Here is a 16,490-nt window from a genome sequence, read left to right as displayed (position 1 = left end):
ATGAGTTTTCAGCTTAACTCAGCATCGAAGAGTCTCCTGATATTCATGTGAATTAATCTCTGAAGCCTGGGAAAGAGGGACAATAGAGATAGATGTGGAGAAACAAGAAACAGGTAGTTTCATCTAAAATGGGCAAATTTATAAGGGTGTACACACATGCACATGCACAGATTTACTTCTCATAAACCATCAGGTCTGTGGATACTATGATGGGGAAAAACCCCATTCGTGGGACCCTGAACCACGACCCTTATTTTTCAAGGCATAAAGCTGTTCTCATTGGACAATCAACTATGTAACAAAAATGGGACAAGCAATATCTCCTAAACACTCTCATCAAACAGGAATCAGGAATATTTCATCTAAAAATTTTAAAAAGCAGGAGAGCCCCAGCATGTGAGATGTGCACCACCAGGGAAAGAGAAGGCCAAGAAGGCCAAGAAGAACTTGACCCGGATCAAGTAGCCATCACGAAGTCTGACAAGACAAAGAGCTATGGGCATTCACTGGCCTGCTTTTCAGACAGAGGATCTAAGACCTTGGCTTCAGCCTTCCCCAGTGCCCGCCCCTCTCTGAGGCTGTAAAGAAGGCATCAAGGAATCCCTAGTGCCCATACACCATCTTCTCAGAAGAGAATCCTTCAAAGGCTTCCCACACTAAGTCACCAAATGAAGGCACTGCCTGCACATATTATAGACATATTATGTTTGCCTCCTATATCAGTCACTGTCCTCAGTCTTTATCTTTTTAATGCTAATGCATTTATATGCCACTGTTTTAGAAAACAGTTTGATTTCCAAAAAAAAATTCAAAAACTGTGAGCCCTTAAAAGTTCCATCAAGTGCTTAAACCAAAGAGGGAATACATCAAGGACAAGACATGAGACCAATGAAACCCATGCAGAGTACCCATGAGCAAAATTTTAATCCTAGATATGCTTTCCCTTGCCACTTGGCTTTCTTCTGGTGATCATTCCCATGGTTGGTCTGAATATGTTAAGTACATCTGTATTCATGTTATTAGCCAAAGCAGAAAATTAGAAATGTAAATCCACTACCGAAAATGCATTCATGATATATTCTAACATCACCACACACTGTACACACAAATTACCTATCCCCAGTCGTATCAGCTGATGTGAACTGGAATTTTAATGCACTTTGAAAAGGTGTAACATGCCACTTATTTGTATATTATTACACTTAGTACTTAACTACATACTTCATACTTTACAAAGTACTTTCACATACATTAGCTCATCCAATTCTCACAACAATCCCATCATGAAAGTGTTCCTTGGACCATTTTATGAGAGACATCTAAGGCTCAAAAGTGGGATGTGAGTTGCCTAAAGTCACATGTCCACCACACTGATGCACCAGAACTGGAAACAAGGTCTGCTGATCCCAGGGCATTGTACCACATCCTTTTAGGGAAGAAGAACAGGAGGTGTCTCATGGAATCCTATATTTTTCATCTTCTAATTTGGCCTTAACAGTTCATGGTCATGTGTGGGTCACAGAAACATGACTGGTTTAGTCTCTCCCTTACTTTTCCCTTTCCATTATAGAATGGCAAAAAGAAACAAAAGGAGATGGCATGCCCTGGTAATGCCATTAAGAATATAAACCTAAAACAGACCAAGATTTTCAATGAAAATCTACCTTGGCATCCCAATTCCAGTTGTACCATTCTAAGTTTTATGTTCCTACTCCTTGGGAAACCTTATCATCTTCCATTCCCCTGAAAAATTTTAACATGATGTGTGTGTGTTTGCTGGGGGAAATTCACAAAACATGAAAGCCTCTACAGGCAAATTCTTTCCCTGCTAATGCCCTGTAAGCAAACTGAGTGGTAACACAAAATCTAAGCTAAGGCCATGGTACTTTTTTCAAGTTAGAAAAAGAAAGGCCCGTGTCTGAATGACAACTATATGTACATAGGTCAAGGGGTATGAATCTGTTTACATATCAGCAGTCAACTGGTGAAACACTTATTACACATTTTAACTGAAAACATTTAATCAGAGATGGCAACTACCTAAGAACCAACTATTTACGTGCCTGATCAAAAAGGAAGAGACTAAACTAATAGCTAATAATAACCTTTAAGACTAGCATTTCAAAAACAACTTAAATTGGTAACTGGCAAAGCCTATTATTAGTTTTTTTCTTCTGAGAAAATGAAGCTGACAAAGAAAAAGCTATGCAAACACTAAGGTGGTTTTTTCCAGCCATTACAGTGGCTTTAACAACCAATGCTTTGGTTTCATTTTCAAGCAACTATGACCTTGATTATACATTAAGATAAGTTATTTAAAATACCAAATTCTTCATCACCCATTTGATCTGAAGAGCAGTTCCCAAATTCTTCATTTAAATAAAGAATAACATCATTTATATCTGTAAGATCATCTATTTGTTACATGTCAACAGCTGACATACAGATTCTGGTTACTTTGGCAACCTCATAAATTACTCAGAAAATGGATACTTTTAAAAAGTTTTATTTTTTTATTTATGGCTCTGCAGGGTCTTTGTTGCTGTGAGGGCATTTCTCTAGTGTGGTGAGCAGGGGCTACTCTCTAGTTGCAATACACAGGCTTCTCATTGTGGTGGTTTCTCTTGTTGTGGAGCATGGGCTCTAGCGTGTGGGGCTTCAGCAGTTGAGGTATGCAGGCTCAGTTATTTGTGGCTCCATGGCTCTAGAGCATGGGCTCAATAGTTGTGGTGCAGAGGCTTAGTTGCTCTGTAGCATGTGGGATCTTCCTGAATCAAGGATCAAACCTGTGTCTCTTGCATTGGCAAGTAGATTCTTTACCACTGAGCCACCAAGGAAGCCCAAAGATACACTTTTTGTACTGAAAACTTAACTCTAGAGATAATGTAACTCAGAGGAACAAGAACAATCCTAGTCCCTCCAGTCAGACAAACAGGTCATAACCTTGACTCAGTCCTGAACCATCTACATAACCTCACATGTCATTTGACATCCTCATCAGTATTAATCAAATGCAGGACATTGTCTACATGTCAGTGTATGTGTGCTGGGCTGCTGTGCAGGAATACAGCCATCCATTGTGGAGAGAGAACTTAAGTTCTATCCCTTCTCCCTGAAGATGATGCAGTAAGGAAGAACCATGTGATCTCTAAAGGGAGAGATGGGCTTGACCCTGACTTGCAGCCTTGACCCTCTTATAAAAAAAAGTGGGGGAACACTATTGCTCCCATAGTCTCTATGCTATGAGCAACAGAGGCAGCCTTTGGCAGGCCCAGCAATTCCTAGGATCTTCCCATTTCAGCCTCCCCACCTGTGACTGTGACCAACCTGATGGCTAAAGGGTATGTGTCTTCAATTTATGACGTTAGTAATAAGGAGCCCCATTACCAAGGGCTAACCTTTATCATTCAACATGCACTACCAGGAACTTTGGGTCATAAATTGATCATTCAGTTGCCAATTAGCTCCTTGTGTCTGTTTATAAATGAGTTGGAAACCTGGGGGAGAAAGGGTATGAGGTAATTTGCCACCCTCACATTCATACAGTTTCTATGATGATTAGAAATAATATATGTAAAAACAGAAGTAAAGGATATATGCAAAGTTCCTTATATCAGATGTTCCATAAATAACTGTATTTGTGTGGGTTGTAAATAGTTTAAAAACAGTTTGAAAATTGCAGAGCTGCTTTGACAGAAGAACTGGCCAAATGGGGAGGCACTTTCTTATAAAATCAGTTGGGATTGTTTCCTCCTCTATGTTCTGAAAGATTTTGTGTAGGATTGGTATTATTTCTTTTTTAAATGCTAAATAGAACTCACCAATGAAGCCATCTGAGCTTGTATAAAGTTTTTTAATTATGAAAGCAATTTATTTCATTAATATAGGACTGCTCAAGTTTTCCATCTCTTCTTGGGTCAGTTTTGGTAATTTGTACCTCTCAAGAAATTTGTCCATTTGTCCATTTCACCTGGGTTGTCAAATTTATTTGTACAAAGTTGTTCATATTACACTCTTACTGTCCTCTTAAGGTGTAAAGGGTCTGTAGCAATGTCACCTCTTTCATTCTTGATATACGTAATTTGTTTCTTTCCTCTTTTTTTTTAACCTTGATTGATCTATCTAGAGATTTATCAACTTGGAAGGCATTCTCTACTTCCTAAGGATGTTATTGAGCTTTATTGGCAGTCAACATCTCTCTTTTCTAGGCTCACTGAAAAGGTTTCCTTTAGTCCCCTTTCAGAAAGACAGCTGAAACAGGTTCCTTGGCTGTTATCTGAAGTAGGCATTTTTGGAAACTAAATTTTCAAAGAATAGTCCCACAGTGGGGGAGGAAGGCAGCCACTAACACTATTTATAAAGGTATTTAGTATTTTAAATATTTAGAGCCTTAGACCCAATCTTGCTGCTGAGCACAATGACCCTCCCTCAAAAATGACAGATTTTTTTTTAAGTTTTTGTTTTTTTCTAATTTTTGGCCACACCCTCTGGCATGTAGGACCCTAGTTCCCCAACCAGGGCTTGGACCCATGTCCCCTGCATTGGAAGGCAGAGTCTTAACCACTGGACCACTATAGAAGTCCCAGTAATGATTTTTTTTTTAATTTTTTATTTTGGAGTAATTATAGATTCACAGAAGTTGCAAAAATAGTGTAGAGAGGTCCTGTGGTATCTTCACTGGTTATACCTCAAATAATTGTACTACAATATCAAAATCAGGAAATTGATATTGGTACAATGTGTGTGCATAATTCTATGTCATTTTATCACATGTGTAGAGTCTTATAACCACCACTGCAATCAAGATGCAGAACTGTTCCACTTTCATGAAGATTTCCCTCATGCTATCCCATTTATAGTCACAGTCACCCACTTCTTTTCCCCACCATCCCTAACCACTGGCAACCACTAATTTGTCCTCCATCCCTATAATTTTTTCATTTCTAGAAAGCTATATGAAGGAAACCATATAGTGTGTGATCTTTTGAGACTGGATTTTTGCACTCAGCATAATGCATTTGAGATCTATCCAGGCTGTTTTGTGTATCAGTGGTTTGTTCCATTTTATTACTGAGAAGTATCCCACAGTATGGATGTTTGTTTAACCATTTACCTATCATGGGACATTGTTTGTTTCCAGTTCTGGGCTATTACAAATAAAGTTTCTATGAATAATCATGGACAGTGTTTTGTGTAAATAGAAGTTTTCAATTCTCTTGGATAAATCCTCAGAATTAAGATCTCTGGGACAAATGGTTATTTCAACTTCAGTTTTATAAGAAACTGCAAAAGTGTTTTCCAGAGAGGCTATACCATTTTACATTCCCGACAGCAATGGATGAGAGTTCTAGACTTTAAAACAGAAATGAATCACTGATGATGATGAATCAGCTGCTATCTCTGAGTAGGTACAGAACATAGTAATAACCAATCCGGGAGAAGGAAAAAAACTAGAAAATTGTGCAGGTAACTTAACATAGAGATTCCCATGCTTTAAAAAATACCGTAAAAAAATACCTTACCTTCTTTAAACTGTACCCAGCATGGAAAATAATTGGAGGGAGCAGAATGTTGAAAAAGACCTCTGGATCAAATGTTACCTAAAAGTTAAAAAAAAGCATTTTTATTTAATACTAATTGGTGCCATATTATTTCCTTAATATTTTAAGCCACTGACTAAAGTTTGAATATTTTCAAAAATGACATAAATGTGAAAAATCACACAGGAGAGAAGCCACAGCTCCCATGAACACTGGTCTGTTCTCCATACAGCACTTCTGCACTCTACTCTTGATGGGCTGTTGAATATGTATTAAGACACAACAATTCAGTGCAAATTTGAGAACCAACAGAAAGCTTCTGGGTCAATGTTCTTAAACAACAAAGGTATACATATGGAATTTAGAAAGATGGTAACGACAACCCTGTATGCGAGATAGCAAAAGAGATACAGATGTATAGAACAGTCATTTGGACTCTGTGGGAGAGGGAGTGAGGGGATGATTTGGGAGAATGGCATTAAAACATGTATAATATCATATAAGAAACGAATTGCCAGTCCAGGTTGGATGCAGGATACAGGAAGCTTGGGGCTGGTGCACTGGGATGACCCAGAGGGATGGTATGGGGAGGGAGGTGGGAGGGGGGTTCAGGATGGGGAACACGTGTACACCCATGGTGGATGCATGTTGATGTATGGCAAAACCAATACAATATTGTAAAGTTAAAATAAACTTATATTAAAAAAAAGAAAAAAATAATAGTAATAAAAAAGAAAGAAAAAAAAAACAACAAATGAAAACATCTTGATTTTTATTAAACTGTTATAAAAGTTCAACTACAGTAAAAGGTGCAGGCATAATTCTTTACTAATTTTCTGCATCCTACCACCTAATTATTTATAGATATAATTTTAATGAATTTAAGTCTCTTTTGACTGACAGTCATTTGTGATATGTGATGTGGCCTAGACCAAAGTCTCCAGTAGTGTTAATGGCTTCCTAAACATCAACAGAAATTTATCAACTCTTTCAGTTCAGTGGCTCAGTTGTGGTCGACTCTGCAACCCCAGGGACTGCAGCACGCCAGGCCTCCCGGTCCATCACCAACTTCCGGAGTTTACTTAAACTCATGTCCATCAGGTCAATGATGCCATCCAACCAACCATCTCATCCTCTGTCTTCCCCTTCTCCTCCAGCCTTCCATCTTTCCCAGCATCAGGGTCTTTTCCAATGAGTCAGTTCTTCACATCAGGTGGCTAAAGTATTGGAGTTTCAGCTTCAGCATCAGTCCTTCCAAATATTCAGGACTGATTTCCCTTAGGATTGACTGGTCGGATCTCCTTGCAGTCCAAGGGACTCTTAAGAGTCTTCTCCAGCACCACAGTTCAAAAGCATCAATTCTTTGCCTCTCGGCCTTCTTTATAGTCCAACCTCACATCCATATATGACTACTGGAAAAACCATAGCCTTGACCAGATGGACCTTTGTTGGCAAAGTATATCTCTGCTTTTTAATATGCTGTCTAGGTTGGTCATAGCTTTTCTTCATAAGAGTAAGTGTCTTTTAATTTCATGGCTGCAGTCACTATCTACAGTGATTCTGGAGCCCAAAAAAATAAAGTCTGTCACTGTTTCCATTGTTTCCCTTTCTATTTACCATGAAACGATGGGACTGGATGCCATAATCTTAGGGTTCTGAATGTTGAATTTTAAGCCAGCTTTTTCACTCTCCTCTTTCACTTTCATCAAGAGGCTCTTTAGTTCTTCTTCACTTTCTGCCATAAGTGTGGTGTCATCTGCATATCTGAGGTTATTGATATTTCTCCCAGCAATCTTGAGTCCAGCTTGTGCTTCATGCAGCATAGCATTTCACATGATGTACTCTGCATATAAGTTAAATAAGCAGGATGACAATATAAAGCCTTGACATACTCATTTCCTGATTTGGAATCAGTCGTTGTTCCATGTCCAGTTCTAACTGTTGCTTCTTGACATGCACACAAGACTTCCCAGGAGGCAGGTCAGGTGGTTTGTATTCCCATCTCTTTCAGAATTTTCCAGAGTTTGTTGTGATCCACGTACTCAAAGGCTTTGGCGTAATCAATAAGGCAGAACTAGATGTTTTCCTGGAACTCTCTTGCTTTTTTGATGATCCAATGGATGTTGGCAATTTGATCTCTGGTTCCTCTGCCTTTTCTAAATCCATCTGGAACATCTGGAAGTTCACAGTTCATGTACTAAGGAGACTAAAATTACCTGTAGGTAATCAGGGAAACTGGGCTTCCCTAGTAGCTCAGCTAGTAAGGAATCTACCTGCAATACAGGAGACCCCAGTTCAATCCCTATGTTGGGAAGATCCCCTGGAGGAGGGCATGACAACCCACTCTAATATTCTTGCCTGGAGAATCTGCATGGACAGAGGAGCCTGGCAGGCTACAGTCCATGCAGTTGCAAAGAGTCAGACACAACTGAGCTACTAAGCACAGCACAGCACAATCAGGGAAATCACTGTGAAACTATTAAAAAAGTCTTATGACATCCAGAAAAGAATTAAACATTCTATAAAGCCTCCTAACCCTTTTAAAGAATTTGCTCCTGTTTCTAGATTAACTGGCTCTTATTTCAATTAATTATTTTAAATCTTCATTCTAATTATTAAATGTGTAATAATTAAAGATTTAATAATTCTAATTATTAAATTAGCATTTCTCTTTAGAAACTGAAACTGTTGATTAGCCTAATTCACAGTATGTTTTCATTCAAATTATGTTTTATTCTATCTTCTTGCTAAAGATAAAAGTAGTCTGAAAAGCAGAGAATATCAGAATGAGAAGGGGCCTTGGACAATATCTATCCAATATGAGGACACTGGGGCCAAAGAGTTTGTGACTTGCTGAAGTCTCCAAACCCAGAAATGTATGAATCAGCACAAGAGTTCCCTGACGCCCACTCCAAAACTCTGCATCAACCAAGCTGCCTCAACAGGCCTCTTCTCCCTTCAACTGACAACAATAATCTTAGCTGTGTTTGTTCTACTACCTTTGCTTTATGTGGGAAAAGTTTAAAAAGGAGGGATCTGAATATACGTTTTTCTAAAGATAACAGAGTAAAAGTCAACTTCATCTTCTATTACGAAACTCAAAGATGGAAATGGGCTGGGGTTCTTCCCCTTTCCCCTACATCCTCTCTAGTATGAAGGACTTGGGTGGCCATTTCAAAACAGCCATTAGTGTGGTATTTACACTGGGTATCTTTCTCAGTTGCATTTAATTTCACAAATGTTTATGGAAATCCTATGCATTCTTATGAAGGGTTGAAAGGAAAGAGCTCACTAGAATTGCCATTAGGGACAGAGAGATGATGGGCATGTTTAATGTTCCAGGTTGAGAATAATTTTCTTTAAGGATTATGGCAGATCCAGAGAACAATAATTTTCAGAATGCAAGCTACACTCTATGACTGCAATCACTAACTGCAGTCAATAAATTGGGAAACGTAAATTGTAGAATATGGTAGAAAGAATCATGAAGAACTAAGAATAACTTCTGAACACTGAATATACAAGCTAAAAGAAAAATGAGAAACCAATCTTATTTTAAGAAAGAAACAATCTCATCCCTAAACCATAACAAGGATAAGAAACATAGTCAAGAAGAGATGGGAGTTGGAGAGAGGAGCTGAGTGGGATGTACAAGCGCAGTGCACCACTGTTGGCCCACATCAGTCTGACAAAGCTAAAAGGCTCAAGTTCAAATCTGGTTCCTTCTCTTCATCACAGTCCAAAAGTTTCCTAGCCAAACTGAGAACCAGGAATGTTATTGATGTTCTAGGAATTTGAAAATATTTCTCTTCACAAGGTCAAGACAGAATTGGAAAATCAAATACCACATCAGTTGTTTTTAATTAAATAAAGCAGTAAGAATTTTGCATTAAAAAAGAAAGATCATGTCAGGACCGTAACAGCTCACCTTCCTCAGCATGTCGTTCTGCTCTACACTGTTGACCTTGCCGGGGCTGATTTCTCCTTTCAGGGTGTATTCAAAGAACTTCCCACTGACATTCACTAATAAGGTGCTGAAGGCCCTGTCTTCCTGAGTGCAGCTGAGTGACTTGTCATGACCACTGGTGGCAGTGGTGCCATACCTCAGGATCACCCCGACGATGAGTCCTGAAACAGAGTGGAAGAAAACATCAGGCCTGTGGAAGGACAGAGAGATTATTTTTTGGAGGCCAAGGAGAGGGTATATATTTTAGGAACAACTCTACAGTCCTTCAGAAGGGTTAGGCATCCATCTATTCTGGTTTGGGTCCCTCAGCCACCAGGAGGACAAGGTAGGCCAGTACCTTTTAGGGTTATGATGGCACTCTTAGTATTCGGAACCACTAATAGTGTCTTACATCCCAGGATTTTGTGGGAGGAAGATGGGTGATAAGAGGCAAAGTTGTTTGCTGCCCAGCAGAACCACTGAGCTCTTTGATTTCTACCAGCAGCATCCCTCAGGCCATCCACAAGCAAGGACAAGGCCTCGAGAATTTCTAGTTGCTACAAAAGCAACTTATTTTGCCACACACCAGAGGAAGGGAAGAAAAGAAAAGAAAGGCTTTTGCTTAGGTCATTTCAAGTATTGGATATCATGGAGAAAATAATTATATCCCTTAGGGAGCCAAACACCACAGTGTAAATTTTCACAGTCATGATTCAGGAACTGGAGAGCTGGCTTCTTGAGGCTGCAGCATTGACACAGCTAGCATAATTAGCTGCAAGTCTTTCCATCACATTTTGTTCTTAGTAGGGTTTTCCCTTTATGAGGAAAAAAACAGCAAAACTGTGTGTAAGCATTTAATCCCATGAGTTATAAAGAAATGTTGCTCCCCTGGTCCTGGATATGAGTCACATATGCCCAAGTTAAAATGAGTGAAATGTGAAAAAAAAAAAAAAAAACACACAAATAACCACAAGACACTTTCTATAATTCTCTCTTAGGAGGAAAATTTCAGATTTCTCTTTAAATTCAGTTGTTAGAAATATTAAGAGAGAGAATGGTACAATGTTCCTCCCATCTCATTTTGCCATTAAAGGAGAAAGTTATATGAGAAAAAGAAAGAACAATGTTTACTATATCCCATGTATAATGTGCTTCCCTGGTGGTAAAGAGTGCTTCAGATGGTAAAGAGTCTGCCTGTAGTGTGCAAGACCCAGGTTTGATCCCTGGGTCAGGAAGATCCTCTGGACAAGGAAATGGCAACCCACTTCAGTATTCTTGCCCGGAAAATCCCATGGACAGAGGAGCCCAGTGGATTACACTTCATGGGATCGCAAAGAGTCTGACACAGCTGAGCAACTTCAATTCACTTCATTTCATGTATAATGTTCTACAATGTCTCTTATCATCAAGATATATAAGAACTCACAAGACATTGTTGAAGAACAAATAATATATAAAATCCAGAAAGATATAGTTCTTTAAGTCACACACTGTGCTCTATTGTTTTATTATTGATGTTATTATTAATATTAAAGACTTGTTCTAACATAATTGAACTTTGTGAAAAAATAAAGTTGTAAATTTTTACTCCAAATTTAAAATGAGGTTCTTAAAAATCTCAGCTTGAGACCTTGGTCTCTACCATCCAGAAGGTACACACGTGGTGTACATTTGGCAGCCAAATAGACTGGAATCCTGGGCAATCTTTTTGTCTGGCTTGGCTGTGCCAACTCTCAGGAAAATTTGTCATAAGAGCTGTCCATAAGGGGCCTTTTTCATCTTTACTTTCATTGTGTCCACCTGTACAACCAAGGTCCTTTATTTTTTAAACTATTTTGGGGAGTAAACCTTCTAGATTTTGTGAAGGTTGCATCCTATGTACTCTCTTGTGCAGGAGGCTCTTGCATGTTTTTGGTGTGAGTCACTATTAAGGTATATCTCATCAATGGCCAGAGGATGGATTCTTTAAACTGGTGAAACTTCTAAATTGGCAAATTTTTAGCTTTCATTATAAACAGCTATTTTATTGGTACCTATGAAAAACAAATTAGATCATGGATTAAAAAAAACATTAGATTGTTAATTAGGTTGATTGATTAATAGGAAAATAAGAACATAAGAAAAACTATACAGATTTCTTTATAACAAGGTGAAAATTTTAAAGGGACTCATCCCAAAAGGATAAAAATCCTTATATGGTTATCAAGAAATAAGATAAAGAAAATAGATATTAATGGGATCAAAACAAAATGTTTTGATACAACACTACTATGGAGCCCTATATTGAGGTCACAGGACAAAAATCTCTAGAATTGACCAAGCCCCATAGCAACTGTTGCCATGAGCCCTCCTGACCTAAATTTAAATTAGCCTGTTCCCTGACTTCATATTAGGTAAAATATTCACCATATAGCTTTCTGACCAATCACCTAATGCCACCCTTCTAGCAGGAATTTTCTTCATCTCGAGGCTACAAAATTGACCACTAGCCTGTGAAATGGGTCAGCTCTCCCTGGTCTGTCAGAAAGTCAGATGCTATGTTTGCAGCACCCTTCACTATCTTCGTTCTTTGTTCTCAATAAACTCACTCTCTTCTGAAATACTTTGTGTCTGGAAATTCTTTTCTAAGCCACACACAGACCACAACAACTATCTAAGGTTGGATGGGCCAGAAAGACCCCCCCACTACTGGTCCCCAACATTAAAGGGCCCCAAACAGTTCAGTTCAGTCACTTAGTCATGTCCAACTCTTTGCGACCCCATGGACTGCAGCACACCAGGCTTCCCTGTCCATCACCAACTCCCGGAGCTCTCTCAAACTCATGTCCATCGAGTCAGTGATGCCATCCAACCATCTCATCCTCTGTCGTCCCCTTCTCCTGCCTTCAATCTTTCCCAGCATCAGGGTCATTTCCAATGAGTCAGTGCTTCGCATCAGGTGACCAAAGTATTGGAGCTTCAGCATCAGTCCTTCCAATACACACACACACACACACACACACACACACACACACGTATATGCTTTTAACCCAACTGTAAGTCAATTTTTACCCAATGTGTAACCAGGCCTCTGACAAAATTAATGATGACTACACGTCTTGACGTGGTCATTCATACATTTAACTCTATATAGAATTAATTGTAATAGTGCAACTCTAGATGTGGGAATAAGCAACAAAGAAAATACTTCCTGGATCATAATAGACTAGCAAAACAGAAGATCCAGAGAATTTTAGGTTATAAACAGGGCTTAATCCAAAACTTAGCACACTGAGCAGCCTATCAACATAATTCTCATCTGATCTAGGAATTAGCCCTCTTAGCACCATGGGACAAATTAACTGGTCAAGAAATGCCTCCTAAAACTTGGTCTAATTTACATCCAACAGGAAGTGCTGTGAACTACAACAAAAAAAATGTTGCCTGCAATTCTAGTAAACAAAGAATATTTCAGATCAAAGAAACCACCACCACCACCCCTCAAGGTGCACCCTGGAGAGAAGTTAGATGGAGAAAAATAGGCTATGTGTCTCGATAGTTAAGATGCATATCAAATGAATAATTTCAATGAGCCCAGACTCTTACATCTTCCCATACATAGATAAGCATTAAATTCATTAACTTGAGAGGTCTGGGTTTTGTGATTAGCAGTAATTTTTTGATGTTATTCCTGGGCTGTATAGCTGTCAGCAAGCTTCCTGAATAAAACACGTTTTTCTTCAGTCAACAAAGTCTTCATCAGGAAACTAAAATAAGTCATTTATAAAAGGCTGTCCTCCCAAATCAATACCTGCTTCACATAACTCACTGTGTTTACTCGTTATTAGCAAAGCTAACTATAAAGCTAAACCATGATAGGACAGGGTCTTCACAATGACTAACAAAAGAGGAGGTATAATATTGTGATTTATAATAAGAAATATATATTTGGTCTTCGTCCCAGTTTCCTGGTACACAGCACCTAAAACCCCTGGAATCCCTAAGGCTCTAAGTGTCTCTTTGTATGCTAAAGAGATGACTGATAGCTGGGGGCTCCCAGATTAGCCTCTGAATGGGGGCTGCTTGCCAAGGGAATCAACCAGTTGATTAGAGAGTTGGAACTTTTAAAGCCACCCAACCCCTGAGCTCCAGGCAGGGAAGAGGTCCTAGAGGTTAAATTGATCATTAATGACCAATGATTTAGTTAACTATACCAATGTAATGAAACCTCTGTAAAAATCCCCAGAGTACACAGGTTCGGAGAGCTTCTGGACTGGTGAACACATGAGGGCAGAGAAGAGCAGCTGACGGAAACTCCGTGCCCACTCCTACATAACATGCCTCATCCATCTCTCCCATATGGCTGTTTCTGAATTATATCCTTCTCTAATAAATCAGTAATACAGTAAGTAAACAGGTTTCCTGAGTTCTTTGATCTATTCTAGCAAATGATCAAAGCCAAGGAGGGGAACATGGGAACCTCTGACTTACAGTCAGTTGGTCAGAAGTTGGATTTATGACTAACCTCTGAAGTGAGAGGGGCAGAGGTTTTGTGAGGCCTGTGGGATCTGATGATACATCCGGGTAGATAGTGTCAGAGAGTTAAACTGTGGATACTCAGTCGGTATTCGCTTGAGAGCTGGAGAATTGCTTGGTGTGAGAAAATTCCCACACATGTGGTCACAGAAGTGTCTAGTGAGGGTACTGAGAACAGAAGGGATACAGGAGATTTTTCTTTATAGGAGGTTTATATTTGCAGACAAATTCCTCTACTACAGGAAATGTCCTTGAAGTCTCTCTCAGTAATCATCACCATCATACCTAGAAGTGTTATTAGATGATGAATACTGTTTTTACATACTTATAAAATCTTACCCTCCCTACCTGGGCCCAAGGTGCCTATGTTAAACATGTTATGGTGACAATAAAGATGATGCTGCTGCCCCCTTGTGTTAAAACATGACAACAACAGTCTGCTAATTCAAGATAGAGTTTGAGTAACTCCTTAAAACATCTACATTCATATTTATTACCACTGTACTCCATGGCACTAAAGGACAGTCACTGCTACATTAAGTTCACATGTGACATCTTCCACTTCAAGAAATAATAAGATATTAGGAGTATTAGGAGTGTAGAGGGATAGCTTAGAAAGAATATAATAAAGACTTAGAAAAAACATGAATGGCATATTTCCATCTTCTAGACATGGAAGACATCCCCCGACAGGAAACTATAAAGAGATCATAACTACAAGGAATTAGGATTTGACACTAGATATTTTTCAAAGCTTAGAAAGTTCAATATTACCCCAAAAAATGATGGAAAGCAATGGAAGCATTAATGACTTTACTGGATCAACATCATAATGTTCAAGATTACAAACAGCAATAATCTATGAGTGTGGGCCAGAAAAACAGCACATGTCAGCTGATGAAAAGAGACTCACTGATTTCACAGGTATATGACTAATGCTAGGAAAAAAATTAGTTCTGAACTTTTATAGAAAGCAAATATAGATGAAATTCCTTTGACATCTGAGGTGGTTTAAAGCAGCCTGATGAACTACAGAGGTGCAAAAATTCAAAACTTTTTCAGTAGAAAAAAATTCAAAACTACTTCAAACTTTTGAGTATGAAAAAAATTCCTGTATTTATTAATTGTGCTGATGGTGTACAACTGCCAGATTTTCTAATGTTTAAAAGAAACACCTAACCAAAAAAAGAACCCTATATACAGTTTATGAATGTACCCCATTGATGGTATGAGGAAGGAACTTAATTATGGACAAAGTATGGTTCAAAAATTCTATAAGGCCATAAAAGAAACTAGCCTCCATTCTGTGACTGAGTTTGTCAGGAAGACAGTTGAACAAATTGACACTCAGCTGTAATTCTAGACAACTATCCACCTGCTGCAATATTTAAGTGTCTCCATCAATAAGCCTTTGTTAAGGAATTGGGAACAGGTGCATGGATGCCCTGTTCTCTAAGGAGCAGACGATCATCAGTAGGGTTTGGCCACCACTATGGGGATTTTTACAGCACTGTAGAAGTTGTTCTGAGTTCTAAGGCTTCATCTGAAATTCTGAGAAAACAAAATGTCCCATTCCACATTCCATTACACAGTGTCTGAAGAGAGTGATAACTATTTCTAATTGAGCAAATTAAGAGAATGCAATGGATCCCAGCAGTGACAATGATTTTTCAGATTTGGGAGTCATTCAAGTGACTCTGGTTTTGAGAATGTACGTTACAGCCTTTTCAATATCCTTTTTTACTTGTTCTACTACTTACACAGCTGTGTTATTCACTGATATATTCATTTCAAGGAGAATTCATTTAAAATATTTTTATTACTAGTTTTGAGTATGTAGTGAAATAACTTTTTAAAGACAATTTTATTGACGTACAATTTAAATAACATAACATTCCCCATTTTAAGTGTACAATTCAATGATTTTATTAAATTCAGAGTTGTACATTTGGAGCATTTCCTTTGGCAGTCACTCTGTTTCCCACTCCCACCCCCATGCAACTACTGATCTATCTTCTCTCTATAGATTTGACTTTTCTGGACATTTCATAGAAAAGAAATCATACAATATGTAATCTTTTGTATCTGGCTTCTTTCTCTCAGCATAATCTTTTCAGGGCTCACCCATGTGGAAGGAAGATATTAATACTTCATTACTTTTTTATTGTTGAATAGTATTTCACTGTATGGATATAACATATCTTGTTTATTCACCAGTTGATGAGCATTTGTATCGGTTCCATTTTTCTGCTATTATGAGTAATGCTGCTATCAACTTTTGCATACAAGTCTGGATAGACATATGCTTCCATTTCTCTATTGTAAACACCTAGGAGTGGAACCACTATGACATATGGTGAATCTATACTTATTACTTTAAGAAACTGTTGAAGAGTTTTCAGTTGGAAAACTGTATACCATTTTATACAATTCATATCCCCACCAGCAAGGTATCAGAGTTACTTTATTTACAGAGTTTATTTACATGC

The 16,490-nt window shown here is 38.4% G+C and overlaps 1 protein-coding gene across 3 annotated transcripts in view; it reads right to left on the bottom strand.

Moving 5' to 3' along the window:
• Positions 1 to 16,490, bottom strand: part of SLC9A7 (solute carrier family 9 member A7) — a 182,392-nt gene that overhangs the window by 76,594 nt on the left and 89,308 nt on the right. For all 3 annotated transcript variants that reach the window (XM_027535150.1, XM_027535148.1, XM_027535149.1), the window contains exons 2-3: positions 9,469 to 9,668; positions 5,523 to 5,600 (exon numbers count right to left, since the gene is read on the bottom strand). In XM_027535150.1, coding sequence (XP_027390951.1) covers positions 5,523 to 5,600; positions 9,469 to 9,668 — 278 coding nt within the window. The remainder of the gene's footprint in view (positions 1 to 5,522; positions 5,601 to 9,468; positions 9,669 to 16,490) is intronic.

The sequence above is a fragment of the Bos indicus x Bos taurus genome, chromosome X, assembly GCF_003369695.1.
Source record: "Bos indicus x Bos taurus breed Angus x Brahman F1 hybrid chromosome X, Bos_hybrid_MaternalHap_v2.0, whole genome shotgun sequence".
NCBI classification, from domain to species: domain Eukaryota; kingdom Metazoa; phylum Chordata; class Mammalia; order Artiodactyla; family Bovidae; genus Bos; species Bos indicus x Bos taurus.
This window is presented reverse-complemented; position numbering and strand designations above follow the sequence as displayed.